At 53.4% G+C, this 18,328-nt stretch overlaps 1 protein-coding gene across 1 annotated transcript in view; it reads left to right on the plus strand.

The window, feature by feature from the left end:
• Nucleotides 1–17,339, plus strand: part of LOC119099841 (WD repeat-containing protein 47) — a 28,495-nt gene extending 11,156 nt beyond the window's left edge. Inside the window, exons 2-6 of the mRNA XM_037222936.1 lie at nucleotides 12,150–12,319; nucleotides 12,674–12,843; nucleotides 15,595–15,765; nucleotides 16,374–16,733; nucleotides 17,194–17,339. Of these exons, the coding sequence (XP_037078831.1) occupies nucleotides 12,150–12,319; nucleotides 12,674–12,843; nucleotides 15,595–15,765; nucleotides 16,374–16,733; nucleotides 17,194–17,339 (1,017 nt within the window). The remainder of the gene's footprint in view (nucleotides 1–12,149; nucleotides 12,320–12,673; nucleotides 12,844–15,594; nucleotides 15,766–16,373; nucleotides 16,734–17,193) is intronic.
• The last annotated feature ends 989 nt before the right edge of the window (nucleotides 17,340–18,328 follow it).

Genomic DNA, 18,328 nt, shown 5'->3' on the forward strand with positions numbered 1-18,328 from the left:
GGTCCGATCTAAGCTAAAACAAGGCTATCAGAAATACCGTCAAATACTTCAGATCTACGTCATTATTTTCAGTATGCAGCTTTATGCTATAAGTGCCCTAAGTCTTCAGGAATCCCACGCCATCCCATCCCACCTGCCTACTGTGCCTTCAGAAACGATACGGTGGCTCGGTGCATGGACATAGCCTGGGACCAATCATACTTGCAAAACATACGCATATCATCGGTTAAGCCAATTTTCACCTGGCTACTATTCATCGCTTTCCTGTGACCCCAGAAATGCCGTGTGGCTTTGGAATCATGCCTTTCCTTGCGAACTAATTACCAAGCCTTTTGATGTCTGCGGACAAACAAATTAACAGCTGCTATCGGGGCTCGCGACATTTACATCAGGGTACAATCAAGAACCTGAACAGGTCGACAGATTCCTGAAATGGGATAAGAAAATCATTTACATGTCGAGTCGATTACGAGCGCAGGGAGCGGTCGGACCTTATGTGTAGCACATGGCACCGGCTGTATGGCACATGCGCGCTGGCTGTTTAGCGGTCCGCTCTGCGGCCATCAGCTGACTCGGCCTCAGGCCGATCAGATGACCCGCGCCGTCTGACGGTGGCCGACTGCGCTCGCCCCAGGACACCGATCCGTCAGCCGGCGGGCCCTCCCCGTCAGCACCTGCGCGACGGGAATGACGCCTGTTCCCTACCCCTCCCGGGTTCAGGCAACGGTACTGCCGCGCTCCAGGCCACTCCGGGTGCGGCGCCGCCGGCGTGAGGTCATTACTGATCCAGCTATCGCCCCTGTCGCTGAGGATTTTGTGTCCCTGATTGGCGGATTTATACCGACAGGCTGATCGTCAGCAGCATCCGCTCCGTGGGTCGGTTGACATGGTTCCAGAGCTCTCACACTGCTACGCCGTGCAACAGGGGGCAGCGACGCGCGGAAGACCAGGAGCAGCCGGAAAGCAGAGCGAGGCGGTCGCGCTTTCGTCGCGGGCGACGCGCGCAGTGACGCATCGACGTGAGAGACCCGTCATATTTGGGTTAATCGGGGAGTCCGTCGCACCATATGGCGGCCGGGCGGCAGCCGGCGCCGCCGCGGAATTTGTTGAGCCGTGTGTAACAGCGAGTCGATGGGCGGAGCGCGCCGTGGCCGGCCGCGTGCTGGAGCGGCGTGCTGACAGTGCCGGGCGGGCACGGGGCGCGTACAGGCCGGCTGGCTAGTGGGTGGACGCACGTGATTGTGGAAGCGGTGAGGTGGAGAGACGACGCATGACAGGTGGACCGATGTCATCGCCGCAGGCGAGCAAGCGGAAGGGTGGATGCAGTCGGGCTGTCTAGCTAGTTTCTGAACGGGCCGCGGTGACGTGGTGTGCGGGTGGCCCAGAGCCGGCTTGCACCGCCCAAGCCCACGGTCTCTCATCTGAGCGTGACGCGTGGCCCGGAGAGCTGGACGCGTGCGCCCCGCGGAGTCAGCTGAGGTGGACGAGGAAGTAGGCCTTGCGGTTCTTATGTGTTGACTGTGGTCCGCTGGTATCATCCAGCAGACTGACATCTACCCAATTACTGGAAATCATTGTGGGCCGTCCAAGCCAGTGTCAGCCCCCGGCAACCGGCGTTGTTGCGCGGGGACCTCCCCAGCCGCTCCTCCGCCTGAGCCCGACGTCGCAGCGCGGCGATGGGCGCTCGGCGCGGCGCGCCCAAGCGCCTGCCGCCGTTCGCCGTCGAGCCGGCGCCGGCCCGGGCACGCGTCCGCGGTCCGCCGCGGCGCCGCCGGCAGCTCCAGCAGCAGCCAGCCGAGCTGCCGCCGGTGCGGCGGCGGCCTGAGCGCCGGCACCTCCGCGTCCGCCGGCTCCAGCGACGACTCCAGCCTGGTGACGCTGCCGCTCAGGCTGCACCGGGACACCGCCGCCCTCCCGCTCGAGCCGCCGCAACACCGGCGCGCCCCGTTCAAGGTACAGGCGCCGACACGGCTTCTCGTGAGACTTTGGTCACTTCGCCATCCGCTCGCTGTGAAGCTCTGCCTGACAGGTAGTGACGGTGTATGTGACGTGGGGGCGACAAAATGGGACGCGGCGAGACATTATAACGACGTCGGTTTGACATCTGTCGGTTGATAGACAGGTCGTGCGGTGACGTAAGCTCAAATGAATATGAAGAACGTTAATAATATGCGCGCTTCGAGCCTTAATTGCGCATCGCAAAAGTCCTACAAGGATTGTTCCATCCTTGTCCTGCCCCATTCACTGCTGCGTCAACGTATGACACTCCATTCAAGACGAGCTGCACGTCATAACAACACACATATGCAAGATAAGCACACACAACACGCATGGACGTTCAAAAAGATGGAGCACTCCAGTACCAATGTGTACATTGCCACAAGCGTGCAGATGAAATGAGATGAGACGCGGCGAACGCCTCGCATTCATGAAGTTTCGTGAGAAAACATGGACTACGTGCAAACTTTGTGGTACAATGCATATCTAGTAGTACCTATTTGACTTTGATATAACGATTGAGCAGTGGGCTATGACGCTATGCACGGACGGGTTTAACAGCTTTGGGTACAAATCAGTAACAAGAAAAGTTCTGAAAAAGGAAAATCACTTAGCGCTATAAATGTTTGGCACAAAGATGCTATCGTACTAAATTTCGCATCAATTTGATACCCTCATGCAAAAATGTTTCGGTAAACAGGGACGTGTATTATAGCCATGCATGGATGATATATATATATATATATATATATATATATATATATATATATATATTAGTTAAGTTGGGGAGAAGGTTTTTCTCGATGTGTGTCCCATAAAAAACGAGAGCATATCTGACGTTGACTTCCTCCGTGGACAGCTTATGACATAGGTTAGTGGATGGCGGTGCTATTCTTTGAATTTATTATTTTCCATCATCGACTAAAGGCTGTTGAGGAAGATGCTTAGGCTGTGTTTGTAACGTTCTACTGGCCCAACCGGCATCATCATATGACATAAGTACAATATCCAGTATACGTAGCAAACATAGTAACAATATCCAGGACATCCCTAGTCTCGTCGGATTTAACTGGCTTCTGCATTTATGTTGTTCAAAATGGGTCATTCAGTTTTATTAAATGCATATCATGCACGGCCATAGCTGGTGCTTCGTAATCTTAGGTACACCTGAATGCTCTCTAAACATTCCCAGTCCCGGTCTTTACTCACCTAAATGTCTACTTCTTAGTGTCACAGGAGGCTTCTTCTTAGTGTCACAGGTGTACTTCTTTGTGGCACAGGTGTCATCCCACAACCGTAATGTGCCCGCAGATCCACCTGTTGATTATTTGGTCTCCATCCTAGATATCAACAGCCTTCCAGCACTTCCAGGCTCGCTTTTTGTGTGCGCTCGGCCAGTACGGTGGTATTTTCCACCAATTTAGGGCCATTTAGATCCCATTAATTTACAATTTAGTCTTAATAGTGTTGTCGTAGCTTGGCTGACGCATACGTTTGGTGAGTGCGCGCGCAATCACCGACAGGGCACTGAAACTTCAGACAACAGTGATTTTGAGGGGTGAATCTTTCTGGGCAGGTTCTTGTTTATCACTAGTTTGCATATTCGGAGACTTTTGCAGTGCATTGTGAGCTGAATGTCTCCGTTGGGATTTGCTGGGAGACAGTTTCTTGGTCTTAGATTGCGATTAACCTTCTAGATAGTCTTTCGGTGATGGGCAGCGAATAACTCGGAAAGGAGAAAAGGTATCCAAAAAAGTCAAGATGTCATATTTGCTGCCATTTTTGATAAAAACATACACACACTAGCGCGCGGGCACGCACGCACGCACGCACGCACGCACGCACGCACGCACGCACGCACGCACGCACGCGCACACACACACACACACACACACACACACACACACACACACACACACACACACACACACACACACACATACACACACACACACACGCACGCGCGTATATATATATATATATATATATATATATATATATATATATATATATATATATATATATATATATATGTGTGTGTGTGTGTGTGTGTGTGTGTGTGTGTGTGTGTGTGTGTGTGTGTGTGTGTGTGTGTGTGTGTGTGTGTGTGTGTGTGTGTGTTGTTGTGTGTGTGTGTGTGTGTGCCTCTATTCATTTATTATGTGCATATATTTGTGCATGTCAGCAGCAGGTGTTCTCTAACGCATGCCTCGATGAAGATGACAGCAAATCGGGCATTTGTTTGCTTCTTGCCAAGGTTTTCTAGGCTGCTTATAATCCTTCTACCATCTTTCGAAAAGCTATGTAGGATTGCGCCCTTATTGTCAAAAGCTATTTTTGTTTTACCTCCTTAATTCGTTACCACGATAACAAGTTTGCGACGCCGAATTTCCTCAGCACAACCGGTGCCTGCTTGATAGCTTCACCTCCCGGTAATAACATCCCCTGGTGTCCTATAGGTCGATTATGCTCCGCATAAGAACTCGGGTAACTTATACAATGTAGGCAAGCGTACTTCATCCACGGAGTACAGAAGTATGCACCGACTAAATTGTTTTCCTCCGCTTTGTACCAAGATCGCTTGTCAATCGCCCTCAGCCTTTCCTGGTGATCAGATATATACCATATCACATTACTTTACATCGCTGCTGGAACAGCCAGAGCAGAGCTGGTGCAACCAGGGCAGGGCTAGGGCAGCCAGAGCAGGGCTGGTGCAGCCAGAGCAAGGTTAGAACAGCCAGAGCAGGGCTGGTGCAACCAGAGCAGGGCTGATGCAACCAGAGCAGAGCTGGTGCAGCCAGGGCAGGGCTGGTGCAACCAGAGCAGGGCTGATGCAACCAGAGCAGAGCTGGTGCAGCCAGGGCAGGGCTGTTGCAACCAGAGCAGGGCTGGCGCGACCAGAGCAGGGCTAGTGCAGCCAGAGCAGGGCCAGAGCAGCCAGAGCAGGGCTGGTGCAGCCAGAGCAGGGCTAGAGCAGCCAGAGCAGGGCTGGTGCAGCCAGACGGTCCAGCCGTGCAGCCAGACGGTCCAGCCGTGCACGGTCGGGCTGACGCCAGGTCCAGCGGCAACGCCAGCCGTGCACCACCCTGCTGAAACCGTGCGATGCGTTCAGAAACCGTCCAGCTCCATGTGCAGCTGTTTTTTTTCGTTAAGATTTCTGCAGGTGCAGCGAGAGCGCGAAGCCAGACTCCCATCCCAGCCATATCACGAGAACATCGCGAAATGCAGTCGTGGAGGCGGGTGGTTGGGTGGAATGTGATGTATCACCGTCAGAGAAAAAAAAGAAATTGATTATTTTCCGATTAAATCGGCATTGATTATGATAATCATCTTCATAGTTTGTCATCCTGACCGTCATTTGTTCCGCAATTTCGTGCTGGGTGGTCCCAGAGCAAGGCCTCGGTGGTGCGGCCGATACCAATTTGATTAACTTCCATAAGGCGGACTGATTTATCGATGTAACGGGTGCGTGAATGTTCCGAGATGAGTTCGGCATTGTCGCGCCGGTTGGGAACCCGACCTGCCAAGTGGGATAGTTGCCGCTTTTTCCACTATGCGGGATAAAAGTGAAGGCATGCGCCGCCCCATCGCGGAACTCTAGATCTTCAGTGTGTCAAGCACCTCACGAAGTGTACGATTCTTGAGATCGTCAGGTTTTTACCCATTAAGGACTGCCTGATGCTGTCAGATACGATTATCTTCGCCAATGACATGGATTGGGAGCGTTCGTGGCGCACTTTTAAGCTTTTAGCTTGTCAGGCCGAAACGACACCACGCTGAATGTAAAGAATTTCATGATCGTGTCGGGCACCGGCAGGCGAAGTGCCTGCCGGTGCCGTGCAGAATCAGCACTTTACCAGGTGCAATGCCTTACCAAATACGCTGACGGCATCCTGTGGAGGTCTGGATGCGCTGACGCGTCCGGCGCCTAACAGCGGGAGCCGAAGCGATCTGCAGGCGGGTTGTGGGCGGGGCCGCATGACTGTGCAGGCCTGCTGTCATCACTCGCTGTCGCCTGGGCATTAAGAGGCTAATTTATAAATGGAGGCTGTTAGACAGCTCGCGTGGTGCCAAATTTTTCCCAGTCCATTACGGGGAGTAAATTATTGTGACTATTAACCATCGCCATACAGGTTTTTTACCTGCAGCCTACGGGGGAGGACTCAGATCCGCTCCCCGCCCCAGACACCGGAAACTAAGCAAGCTAGAGCCAGAGCTGCAGAAAATAGAATTAGAAATCTCTTGTCAAACGGTATCAGGTAGATATGACTAAACAATGGTGAATGTGGTCTTTGACAAGTCAAATGACGCCAAAGGTTTCAGATAGGACTCCTGTTGTTTACAGGAGGGGTCCGTTATTTCAAAAACGAATTGCATATCGCGATGATGCTAATTGCAACAACTATGCAACAAACGACGTTGAAGTTTCTTGTAAAATTCATCTGAAGAGCAATGGTAGAAATTAACGGGCGTGAGCTGTTTTATGTCATGTCATGCCATCAAATGCATGACAAATCTTGCTAGATGGACGCGTCGGGCTATATCCAGAAGTAACCATGCCAACGGGGAAAACAGCATTAGGAAGGTCTTCCAATCTGTAAGATATACGTCACAAAGGTTAAGTCTTGTGACTCGTTAGATCTGGTCACAAATCTTTTTGGACCTAACTTGTCCTTGGATGATCTGACCTTCCAAAGACGGTCAATACTGTATAGGTGCACTTTAGAGTGATAGAGTGGAGAAAAGGAATCTGAAACATCTTTTTGGAGAGCATTTTCACAGAGGAAGAAGGGTCATTCATTACTTAAAGCGAGTGTTCCACATTTGTATGGGGTTTTGAACTGAAACAGCCATCTTGAAGACGATTCGGTGCAGTATACAGCCCTATGTGCAGACTAATTCTGGGAGACCATGTCAAGGTCACCCAGGCATCCGTGACGCCATAATGACGTTATTCATGTTGGGCCATTTCGTTAGCCATGCAGCCATCAAGGCCAATAAAAATATATTTGTCGGGTCGTTCATACCTGGCGTTCGTGAGCACGATTTCCAGGAATAGCGGCCGTCAATTGGCCCTCGATCAATGTGGTGTAAGCTACGATGACGTAATCAGTGACGTTTTGAGGAGCATATTGACTAACCAGAGGAACTGTGTTGTCTAGAGCAGTCTTCTCCACTTAAAAGTATACTAATCGTTATAAGTGAGCTTATTTCATCACATCTGGTATTTTCACACTTTACTCCGAATTGCAAGACCATATGAAAATCAATGGTGTTTTCTGGTTTGGTATGAGGGACACGCACGATTACTTTCATGCACGGTTTCAACCAGTAGTCCAAAGAAGATACATTACGTATGTCAAGACGGGAGCTTAAATATTTTTGAATTCATGTCTGCAGGTAATTGCGGCTCCTAGTTCTCGTAATTTTCTTTCCGTTAAGCACTGCTTATTGAGTTAGCTTCCCTGCACTTACCCTTCTAGCAACACCTTTTGCGTATGTTGTACACACTGGGCGCGCCGTATAGGGGATCGGTTTTACAGCTCTGCACATGAAATCCCGGAACAGATCGGATCAATTTGTCGATATCCATAAACTTGCCTGATAAAAACAACTTGCAATTGTCCGTTTTCCATAATGTCGGACTGTTACATGCGCTTCATGTGCAACATAGGGGGTCGCCTCCCGTCGCCGATTTCGCAACCAGGGGCAGCCTTGAGTGGTCGAGCTGCAATTAACGTCCCGTGTCGCCACAGCACCCGTGCCTCAGGGCGCGTGACGTCACCGATCATTACCTCACGTTGCACGTTCTGTTGCAACGCCGGTCACACATTGGAGCTGCTGCGGTAAACAAGGGCGTGCCGGACAGCCATAGGTGCGCTCACTAACTCTTCGTCCGATGCCCTCCCACACGGCGACACTCGAGCCGAGACTGGGCCTCAGCACGCACAGGCTGGCACACGTCTCACTCGAGCCGAGACTGGGCCTCAGCACGCGCAGGCTGGCTCGCATCTCACTCGAGCCGAGACTGGGCCTCAGCACGCACAGGCTGTCTCGCATCTCACTCGAGCCGAGACTGGGCCTCAGCACGCACAGGCTGGCTCACGTCTCACTCGAGCCGAGACTGGGCCTCAGCGCGCGCAGGCTGGCTCGCGTCTCACTCGAGCCTAGACTGGGCCTCAGCACGCACAGGCTGTCTCGCATCTCACTCGAGCCGAGACTGGGCCTCAGCACGCACAGGCTGGCACACGTCTCACTCGAGCCGAGACTGGGCCTCAGCGCGCGCAGGCTGGCTCGCGTCTCACTCGAGCCTAGACTGGGCCTCAGCACGCACAGGATCGCTCGCGTCTCACTCGACCCGAAACTGGGCCTCAGCACGCACAGGCTGGCTCGCGTCTCACTCGAGCCGAGACTGGGCCTCAGCACGCACAGGCTGGCTCGCGCCTCACTCGAGCCGAGACTGGGCCTCAGCACGCACAGGCTGGCTCGCGTCTCACTCGAGCCGAGACTGGGCCTCAGCACTCACAGGTCGGCTCGCGTCTCACTCGAGCCGAGACTGGGCCTCAGCACGCATAGGCTGGCTCGCATCTCACTCGAGCCGAGACTGGGCCTCAGCACGCACAGGCTGGCTCGCGTCTCACTCGAGCCGAGACTGGGCCTCAGCACGCACAGGCTGGCTTACGTCTCAAACAGGCGGCCGCGATTTAGTGATAAGCGCTGATGGAAATGTTATTTTCGTTCCCGGGGTAGTGATGAAACGACCAATCAGCTTCGAATGATGGCCTGTTTGTGATAACTCCTCGGAACATTTTTAAGAAAAAACAATTTACTGATGTGTCGATGACAAACAGCTCTGTCATACTGAAAGGCCCACTTTGATGCGCTGTAGGGTTTCGCACAATCTGCATTGCGAAATCAAGTCTCTATGTCCCAATCCTGAGTCCGAAAAGCAGTGGTCTCATCACATAACACGATGAATCTAACTTTGACTTTGTTTCATTCACGGCAATAACCATTTACCTCATATCTTTGGCAGTAGGTAAGGTCGTTTTTCTGTTGTAGATACGTAACAGCATAAGCGCTTTGTTCATTTTTAGCAGCATCGCTTCAACATTCGCTTGTGCCGCACGCTCTTTGTATTTTATCTTGAATGTGGGCCAATTCCTAGATAAAGTGTTGCTCAATGTAATACAGACCCGTGGGCAACTATACTCGCGAGAAAACAGACTATTGCTACGAACTTTGTGCCTTCAAAACCACGTGCCTCCGGCGTGCGAAGCACACTTCTACCCCATGTCTCACTCCCCTGAAGCAGTCGTCCGGAGTCGGAGCGGCTGGGCCACGCACTGGACCAGCGCCGGGCGGTCGGGACCGGACGGTCCACTGGTCCGGGACCGGACCGCCGCCGGCGTGCCGACGCCGGCGGCCACCGTGGCGGCCCGGTCTCGGCCGGCCCCGTTTACGGGTCACGGCACGGAGCCCGCCCACGGAGGGCTCCCGGCTGCGGCGCCTCACTAGCCCGGCGGCGGCCGCGGCGTGCCGTCCACGCACGCGGCTGGTTCTCCATACCGCCGTCGCTGATCAGAGGGTCTGCGGCGCGGGGAGCGTGGAGGTGGCGCATGGAAGCGCGACTGGGCAGGAGCTTAGTGGGCAGCAGTCGCGTGGACGAGTGGCAGTGCGGGAGAAAGAGTGCGAGATGGCTGGAGGCACAGGCGACAAGCAATACTGGTCGCTGTGGGCGGAAGCAGTTGTCGCAGGAGCTGCAGAGGAGGCGTGAGGGAAGACAGCAGAAAGAAGCGGAAGGAAATTCTGGCGCAGTGGAGTGAGCGGGATCAGCTCGGTAGAGACACTAGGCATCAGTCATCAGCAGCCACCAGCGAGCGCCAGCAGCGGCGCCATGCCCCAGGGCTTGGCCGACAGTCGCCGCCACTTGGCGCTGTTGAAGATCGCGCGCCACGAGCACCGCCGCCGGCAGCTGGCCGGCGGCTGCAGCGGCCGGCTCTGGCCGCCGCCGCTGCTTGAGGGCGCCTGGCCGGGCCGCTGGGAGCTGGCGGTCGTGCCCACCGAGCGGCTGGACTCGGCAACGCCCGCGCAGCTGTGGCCGCACTCTGCCTCGGCGCCCCTACCGCTCTGCGCCTGGCGGCCCGGCTGGCACCTGTGCCGCCCGCCTCGACACGGCGGCTGGACAGAGTGCTCGCACGTAAGCTGGAGTCAGTATCCACATCTAATTGAGCGCTATCTGCACTGAAGTGGTAAAACACGCGGTACTTCAATACATTCAGGCATCTGGCTGTAAAGGCGCGTTTGCAAACTTCTCCCAAATGTCCGCCGTTAGGGCCGCCCATATGTCCGCTGTTAGGGGCCGCCCAAATATTCCCCGTTGGGGCCACCCCCATCAGATCTGTAGTTGAGGGCCTATTAGATGTATCGTGAATGCAGAAGTAGACAGAAATCTCTGGTCACGACGATAATTGGCGTAATGGTGCCGTTTATGCCAGCATTTTCTTCCAACGCCTCCTTCTGCGGCTAAAAAGGTAACTTCTGTACGCAGTCAATCTTAAGGTGTTTTTATTCGCTCGAGGGTAACACCAATCCATACTGCGTGTTCCGTGCAGTGACCAAGCCGCTCGCGCCGCACCGCCAGCGAAAGGAGGACTCCACATATTGGCGTGAAGCACGTTTTCACCAGTCCCGCCTAATCCAGGTTACAGGAGGTCATCTCTCCTGAGCGCGGCCGGGGCAATTTCGCAGCGAAACGCGCCGAGACATTAGCTGAGCAGCGTGCCTAACACACCATGAGGAGCGCCGGTGGAGCATAAGCTCCCCCTCTCGTGAGCCTGTTGAACTAGCTCGCGACTAACAACAGTAACTTGCTGAACGCGCTTACTTTCGTTGGCTGCCATTGCCTTATGTACGGACCAGTACATGAGGAAATAAATTGTTAAACATGAACGGGCTTTGTTTGCTCATTAAATTACAGGTCAATCTGAATACTGACCTGCAGTTTAATGAGCAAACACCCTTTCCGCTCTATTCTCGAAAGTTAGTGTTCGTGTTCGAGCGTTTGAAAGTCTACTGGTTGAAAATCCGTCCCACCGGTTTTGATCACTGCGAGATAGTGCGAATATGATGACTCTAGGATGAATATATTTATGTATATATTATATATATTATATATGCATATATATATATATATATATATATATATATATATATATATATAGCTTTCTCACTAAGAAGTGACTAACATCAACAAACGTTAATCAACTCATGAATATTATATTACTCTCGACCCGTTTCACAGAGCAACGGCCGCATCATCAGGCAAAAGAACGCACGTTCGGTGTAAACCATTATGATGTAGGACACGCGTCATTTGCTGCATTATTATATTGAGTTGAAAATACCACAGATGCACGTGCAATGACACACGACCAACCCCTAATTCCACAGACACATATCATCTTACACAATTTCTAATGGATATGATGGCCATGTAATGTAGCGGCGGACGTTTCTTGGTAATGTATAAGGGCTCTAGGATTTTCAAGTCAAGCGAGGAATATGTCCTGCCCAAGATACCAAACTTAGAAGCCAAAACTGAGGTGTCACATGCAAATAAATGTTCTTATATGGGGGAGGGGTGAGGTTTACAAGGAGTTTTCCCGTCCGGATAGATTTACCTAAATGCTGCTGAGTGTGCCTGTGCGAGTTCCGAAATGATGTGGGATGCCCCACATAGGCTCATGCCCCATGTAGGTTTGTCAGTGCGTGTTGTAAGCCATGATGGTTTGTACTGAGCTCGTGTGTTCTTTTTCCTGATGATGCAGCCGCTATTGTAGGGAGCAATATTGTGAATACATATATATATATATATATATATATATATATATATATATATATATATATATATGTATACACACCACATGATATTAAGTCACGATGTGCACGTGGAAGTGCCCTCCGGGCATAACAGAATGGCGTTCTGTGGACCATTCGTTGCTTGCAATTCGTCAGTCTGGCGGTTTTCGGCTGCATGCAGCATGACCGCGTCGCTGCTGCTGTCTTTGACGCCGGCTGAACGTGGCGCAGCGCGGCGGCGTTCTCCGTCGGCGTCGGCCGCGTATCTGACCCAGGCACGCCTGCCGCAGCCCGCGAGGAGCAGCTCAGTGGAGAGGCCGCGGTTCGTACCTGTGACGTCACTGGAGGACGTGCAGGCCGTACGCTGCGCTGAGTTCCACCCGTTCGGCAAGCTATATGCCGTGGGATCCAACTCCAAAACGCTCCGCATCTGCGCTTACCCAAAGCTGGTGGACCTCAGGTGAGGCGGCACGTGGGATATACGTACATGCAAGTGTGTTCCATAGATATGCATTCATTTTAAGTGACATCCCAACCTCTGTAAACGGTTCTAAGGCAATTCAAAGGGGATGTTGATGTATTTCTAGGTCGCTTGATTTGTTCCAGAATTTCCATGCAGTCTTCCCACTCACCAAAGTCCTGCTTATTGTATAAATAACAGCATGCATCGGTTCCGGTTTTCCTAACTTACCATGAAGCCGGCTATAGGTTTCTCTGACCATCCAGCACATGTCATGACCTCCTGATGAGCCTCTCTCCGGACCAACCCAGCGTGCAGTCTTCTTCAGCTCACTTTTTCACGGGCCGCTTGCAGAGATGACCAGGTGACGTACCAGCCAACGGTACTCCTGAAGCGGACCAAGCACCACAAGGGCTCCATCTACTGCATGGCCTGGAGCCCGGTGGGCGACCTGATTGCCACCGGCAGCAACGACAAAACCATCAAGCTGATGCGCTTCGATGCCGACTCATGCTCCGTGGAAGGTATAGTGCGCGGAATCACAGTCATTGCGGCGTTCGTGCGGAGGGTACGCCTATCACTTCTGCACGTTACAGGCACGCAATTTCACGCAAGGTTTCATCGAATCCCACGCAGCGTTTCTGTTACCTTGATCTCACGCTAAGCTGCACGGTCGCTGACTGAAGTTGCATTACCCGAGCGTATGTAAGGGTAAATATCGGCGTAAACATGCAACTGTGATTTGTAATCGAAACACTAGACTGTGCTGAATTGTCCAAACTAGTCAACCGACTTTTTAACGACTCTGCTGCCTCTCTGTAGGCCCCCGGCGTTCCTGTCGGGTTATACTGGCTTGATATTCTTATTTATACTGGAACAATCTGATATATTGCCACTCAAATGACCATAAACGTGGTTAAAACGGACGTTACTTTTAGGAACAAAGTTAACTGCATGTAAACTCTTTGTGCACGAGTGAAATTTATAATTCCAGATGCACTCGTACAAACTGTGGAGCATTGCGAGACATACGGAACACAAGGCGAACCTCCATGACTGCTCGACATCTCCGCATGAGGAGATATAATAGGAACGTGCGCTGTCGCCGGACTCTGCAGAGACTGACGGGGCACTTACCCGGCCGCCACACAAAGCACCGCTGCATTGCAGCACGACCACCCCTCCCTTTACTCGCCGGATATTAGCATTACACAAGCAGGTCAACCATGCCGCGGCATTGTTGCCGTTTTGCGGCGTCATTCTGTGCGCATTCCCCGTTTGTCACGCTTCAACGCCACGCCAGCCCGACACAAAACTCTCGGCCAAATTACACGGACGTGACATTGGTGTACAGTCTCTGCAACGACGCGTCACGCTGTTGTACGTAAGAACACCACATCTGTCATCACCACCGCGTCTTGAGTTCTCCCATGCCGATGTCTACACTTTTACGTGCCAAGCGTGACGCATTTCGCCATGTCTGTAACAGCACGATACGACGTTGCGACCCGTGAAAGCAGTGGGCACCGTCACTGCTCAAATGTTGACTGAAAATAGAGGCGTTCACTAAGACGGAAGAGCTCTGCATTCGCCGTTATGTTTTGCAGTTACAGTTTCGGGATCGAGCCCTGTCCTTAGAATTGGAATTCAAGCTACCGAATTCGAATTCAAAGGACAGGTCTTCCGTCCGTTAACAGATGAATTACTGGAGGAATTTTGACTCGTGACGTGCAACATCGTAGCATAGCCGCCTAGGGGCAGCCTGACCTCATTGGCCAATACCAAACCGATCGTTTATGATCTGTCATATAAGCGGGGCTTGATTTCCTACCTTTTTGCAGGTGCCTTTTCACTCACACAGTGAAATGAGCATCCACAGCGCGACTCGTGCATCCACGACAAAAAATGTGATAAACAAAAACTGTTATTAGTTGCAATACGTTCGGTAAACACTCATTCGATGTCTGTGTCATTTTCTAAGACAGAGCCCAGGGGTGGGCGAAGGCGCCTAAAAACATGCCTTGCCTGGCCTGTCACGATCTATCAAGAGAACTGTTCAGAGATTACAGAGCCCTTCGCGGACAACATCCCGCTAAACTAAAAACACAGGGCAAACTATAATCACAGTATTCACATATGTTCAAAAACGTTGTAGATATTTAAACGGGTGCGTAAAACTCCGGGCTCGCAGGCTTTAACACGGGCTCGGGTTGGGGTCAAATTGACTCCCACCCCTGAAAGTTTTCCAAGACTAGTTTCCGAACAGCGCGGAGTAGCCGTGCCAAACTTTGCATAGCTGTAGACAGTTGAATAGCGGATCGTCTGGCATCAAAAATTAACATGTACCTTGTAAGGTTGCTGACGTATGGAAGGTCAGTCAGGTTATGGTTTCAGCGAAGGCAATTTCTAGGGAATCGTTCAATCCGATCAAACAACGGCACATTAGACGAAGCCATACATTTCTAAGATACTTCCGTAGACAACACAATAATTGAATAAGCAAATAACATCGACATAGGGTCAGGTTTCGAGGTCAGACCAAGGTCAAAGCCAACCTGTTTTATTGCTTTCGAGCTCGCTGTGTGGGCTGATTTCTGGTATTCATTTCGAATATATTGGTAGCAGGAACCGCATTATAACGTTCCATGGACCATTATAGGTCAGAATAGTTCACTGACTTAAAATGACCCAGATAAACACTTTGGTTTAGGAACATATTTCCTAGCGTAATATTTGCCGCTTATGGACATGCAAAGCTCAAAGCAGTCTTATATCATTTTGGTCACCATGACCTTTAAAAGGTCAAACAAGGTTACTGACCTTAACTGAACGTGTGACATTTTGTTTAGAACAGTCGCCTGGGTTTTAGGGGCTTTTGGAGACCGATCTGGAATTTGACCTTATTTGACCCGAAGGTCATAATCTAGGGACCTCAAACTTTGACGTAAGAGAGTTCATGTACAGGTCAACACACCCTGTGAATTTGGTGTCTCTAACTCTCTTAGTTCTCAAGATCTCAGTGGGGTCAAATCGACCTCCACCAGAACGAAGGGTACCCAGCCGGCCACTCGGTCGCCTGTTGAGGACCCAATGATCTTGGCTCTCTGTACACCATTTTTAGAAGCCCGCAACTGTGGCCATCTATCAAACGCACATTCGGATGCTTCGACCACATACGGCGGCTCGACGTTGTGCATTCTACTGGTGTGGCGGCTGTGGTGTGCCACGAATACGGCAGCAGCCGGCGAGCTGACACTGTGGTTTTGTGACGTCAGATCCAGCCCTGGAGCTGACCATGCACAACGGCACGGTGCGGGACGTCTGCTTCATCGAGGACATGTCCAACAAGTCCAGCCTGCTGGTCAGTGGCGGCGCCGGCGACTGCCAGATCTACGTGACCGACTGTGCCACCGGCACGCCGTTCCAGGCGCTCTCCGGCCACACTGGTCAGTAGCTACCCATAACCTTTCGACCGGCTGAATAGTTGGCCGCACGAACGCGCCCGAATCAGCCGGGGCTGGGCTTATCAAGGAAGCAAAACAGGACTCGCTGAACCCCGCCCTCGGGAAACAAGCCATGGCTGCTCCCAGGGTTGTCACCGAGCCCCGCCTTGAGGGCTTGAGGCCTGTGCAAAGCAAATGTTGTGTCAAGCATCATAACTCCTTCAAGTCTGGTCCTGGCTGAAGGCGTGGCGCTGGCAAAAAAGACGGCACATTCGGTTGTACGTACACGCGTCACACATTCCTTGCAACCTATACCCTGATACCCTTCATATGATTGACGATGCTGAACGTTATGCTGATGTTGCTGGGTGATGCTTGCTAAGATAAATGTCTCTAACCGGTTCAGCTACTGCATCTTAAATTTTGAACATTCACCACAAAAAGAAGACCGATGAAGCGCCACTTGACCACCGACTGAAAGTCAACACGCACAATCCAAGGTCCCAACGCCAACCCAGCATACGAAGCACCATTCCGACAGCTCGCTGCAGCTATCGCTTGCCGCCATTCCCTCAGTCGCGCCCGCCTCCAGCGCCGCTCGTCTCCCGCAGGGCCTGTGCTGGGGCTGAGCACCTGGGGCGGCGCCATGTTCGTCTCGGGCAGCCAGGACCGGACGGTGCGCGTCTGGGACCTGCGCTCGCGCGGCTGCGTGAGCCGGCTGCAGCCGCCCAGCGTGCACGCGGCCAGCCGCGGCTCGGCCGTCGCCGCGGTCGCCGTCGACCCGTCCGGCCGCATGCTCGTCTCAGGCCACGAGGACTCGTCCTGCGGCCTGTTCGACCTGCGCGGCGAGCGCACCATCCAGACCTTCCGGCCGCACGACGGCGCCGTGCGCAGCGTGCGCTTCTCGCCGCACGCCTTCTATCTGCTCACCGGCGGCCACGACAACCGGCTGGTGCTCTCCGACCTGCAAGGTGAGCCGGCGGCCGCGGAGAGGGGGAGGGGGCGTCCGCTGCGAGGTCACGTGACCCGGGCGCGGCCGTCGAGCTGAGCGGTGTTCAGGCGAAGCGTGCGGTTCAGCCTGTGTGGCGCCTGGTGTGATTGGCGTCGCTGGCTGTGGCTCGGGTCTCGAAAGCAGTGCACATGGTAAAATCATTTTTCGCGAGTGAGACACATTTTCGCAGGTTGTGTTCATGTGGAGCACTCTAAACTACTGCCCTCAGAATGATCCAAAACGGCTAAATTCTCAACCGCTATTGTATACCAAAGCTGAACCGCAATCCAATACAACAGCGTTGCACACAAAGGCTTATAGACGACACAGTTTGGAGTCTGTTGCACTAGTCCCGCCTTCTTAAGATAGGCGCCGTGTTCACCATCTCGCGCCAGTGTCCGTGACCCGGCTGCTGACGCCGCCGACCTGTCGATCTGCAGGTGACCTGACGATGCCGCTGCCGTCGGTGGCCGTGGCCCAGCACCAGGACAAGGTCATCACCGGCCGCTGGCACCCGTACGAGTTCAGCTTCCTGTCAGCCGGCGCCGACAAGACCTGCACGCTGTGGGCGCTGCCGCCGTTCTGAGCCGGCCGACCGGGCGCCGGCGGGTCTCGTGGGCCAGCGGCGCGGCGGTGACGTGGGGCACGGCGGTGACGTGGGGTGCGACAGTGACGTGGGGCGTGGCGGTGACGTGGGGCGCGGCGGTGACGTGGGGTGCGACAGTGACGTGGGGCGTGGCGGTGACGTGGGGCGCGGTGGTGGCGAGTTCGTCCTGTGAGCGGGACGCCACGGGGTCGGCCTCGCCACGACCGGACCAGCGCCGCCGCCCAAACGGGACAAACGCATGTCAAATCCCTCCCGGAACTATGAGACACTCGCGTCTCCACCTGCTCGCCCTTGGACTGCTCCGATCTGTGTGGAGCGCTCCGGGCGCGACCAAATCTTACCACTCACCCAGTGATCGGACACGCAGGTGCGCGCGTGCTCTCTGCCGCGCGTGCTCTCTGCGTGCTCTCTGTGCTCTCTCTGCTTGGTGTGACGCGGTGCCAGGTGTTAGCGCGCCCGGCGGCGCCGAGACGGCGCCGACTGGGGCGCTGTGTGGTGCACTGGTGGATGATCCCGCCACGCCGCCAGACCGGCTCGCTTCGGGCGCGCGCGCGGTCAATTAGGAGCGTCAGCAGCTCCTCGGAGATCAGGAGTCTACATATAATGTAGCTTGATGAGGCCTGACTGCATATAATGTATCATGTCTGGGCGCACGCGTGCGTGAGGGTCGCGACGTTGCAGTGGCGTAAAACACCGGACCAGAACAACGCGGCTTCCGTCCGGCACTGCGCTTCAACCACGGACACCGCTTCCGCCTGAAAAGCTCCGATGTGTTCGCGTGTTACCCGCTTCTCGAGTATTATCTAAGCTAGCATATATTGGATCTTTGAATGCAGATACGGTTGTGTGTGCTGCTTGTAACTGGGTGTTGCGTTACTTAAATTGACTGAGGCAAAATACACAGTACAGCAGTAGGTCAAGTTGCGCTCGTGCTCAACAGACGGGTTCGGATCAACGACGCACTCAAA

Source organism: Pollicipes pollicipes, unplaced genomic scaffold (assembly GCF_011947565.3).
Source record: "Pollicipes pollicipes isolate AB1234 unplaced genomic scaffold, Ppol_2.1 Scaffold_4881;HRSCAF=5763_pilon_pilon_pilon, whole genome shotgun sequence".
Taxonomy (NCBI): Eukaryota; Metazoa; Arthropoda; class Thecostraca; order Pollicipedomorpha; family Pollicipedidae; genus Pollicipes; species Pollicipes pollicipes.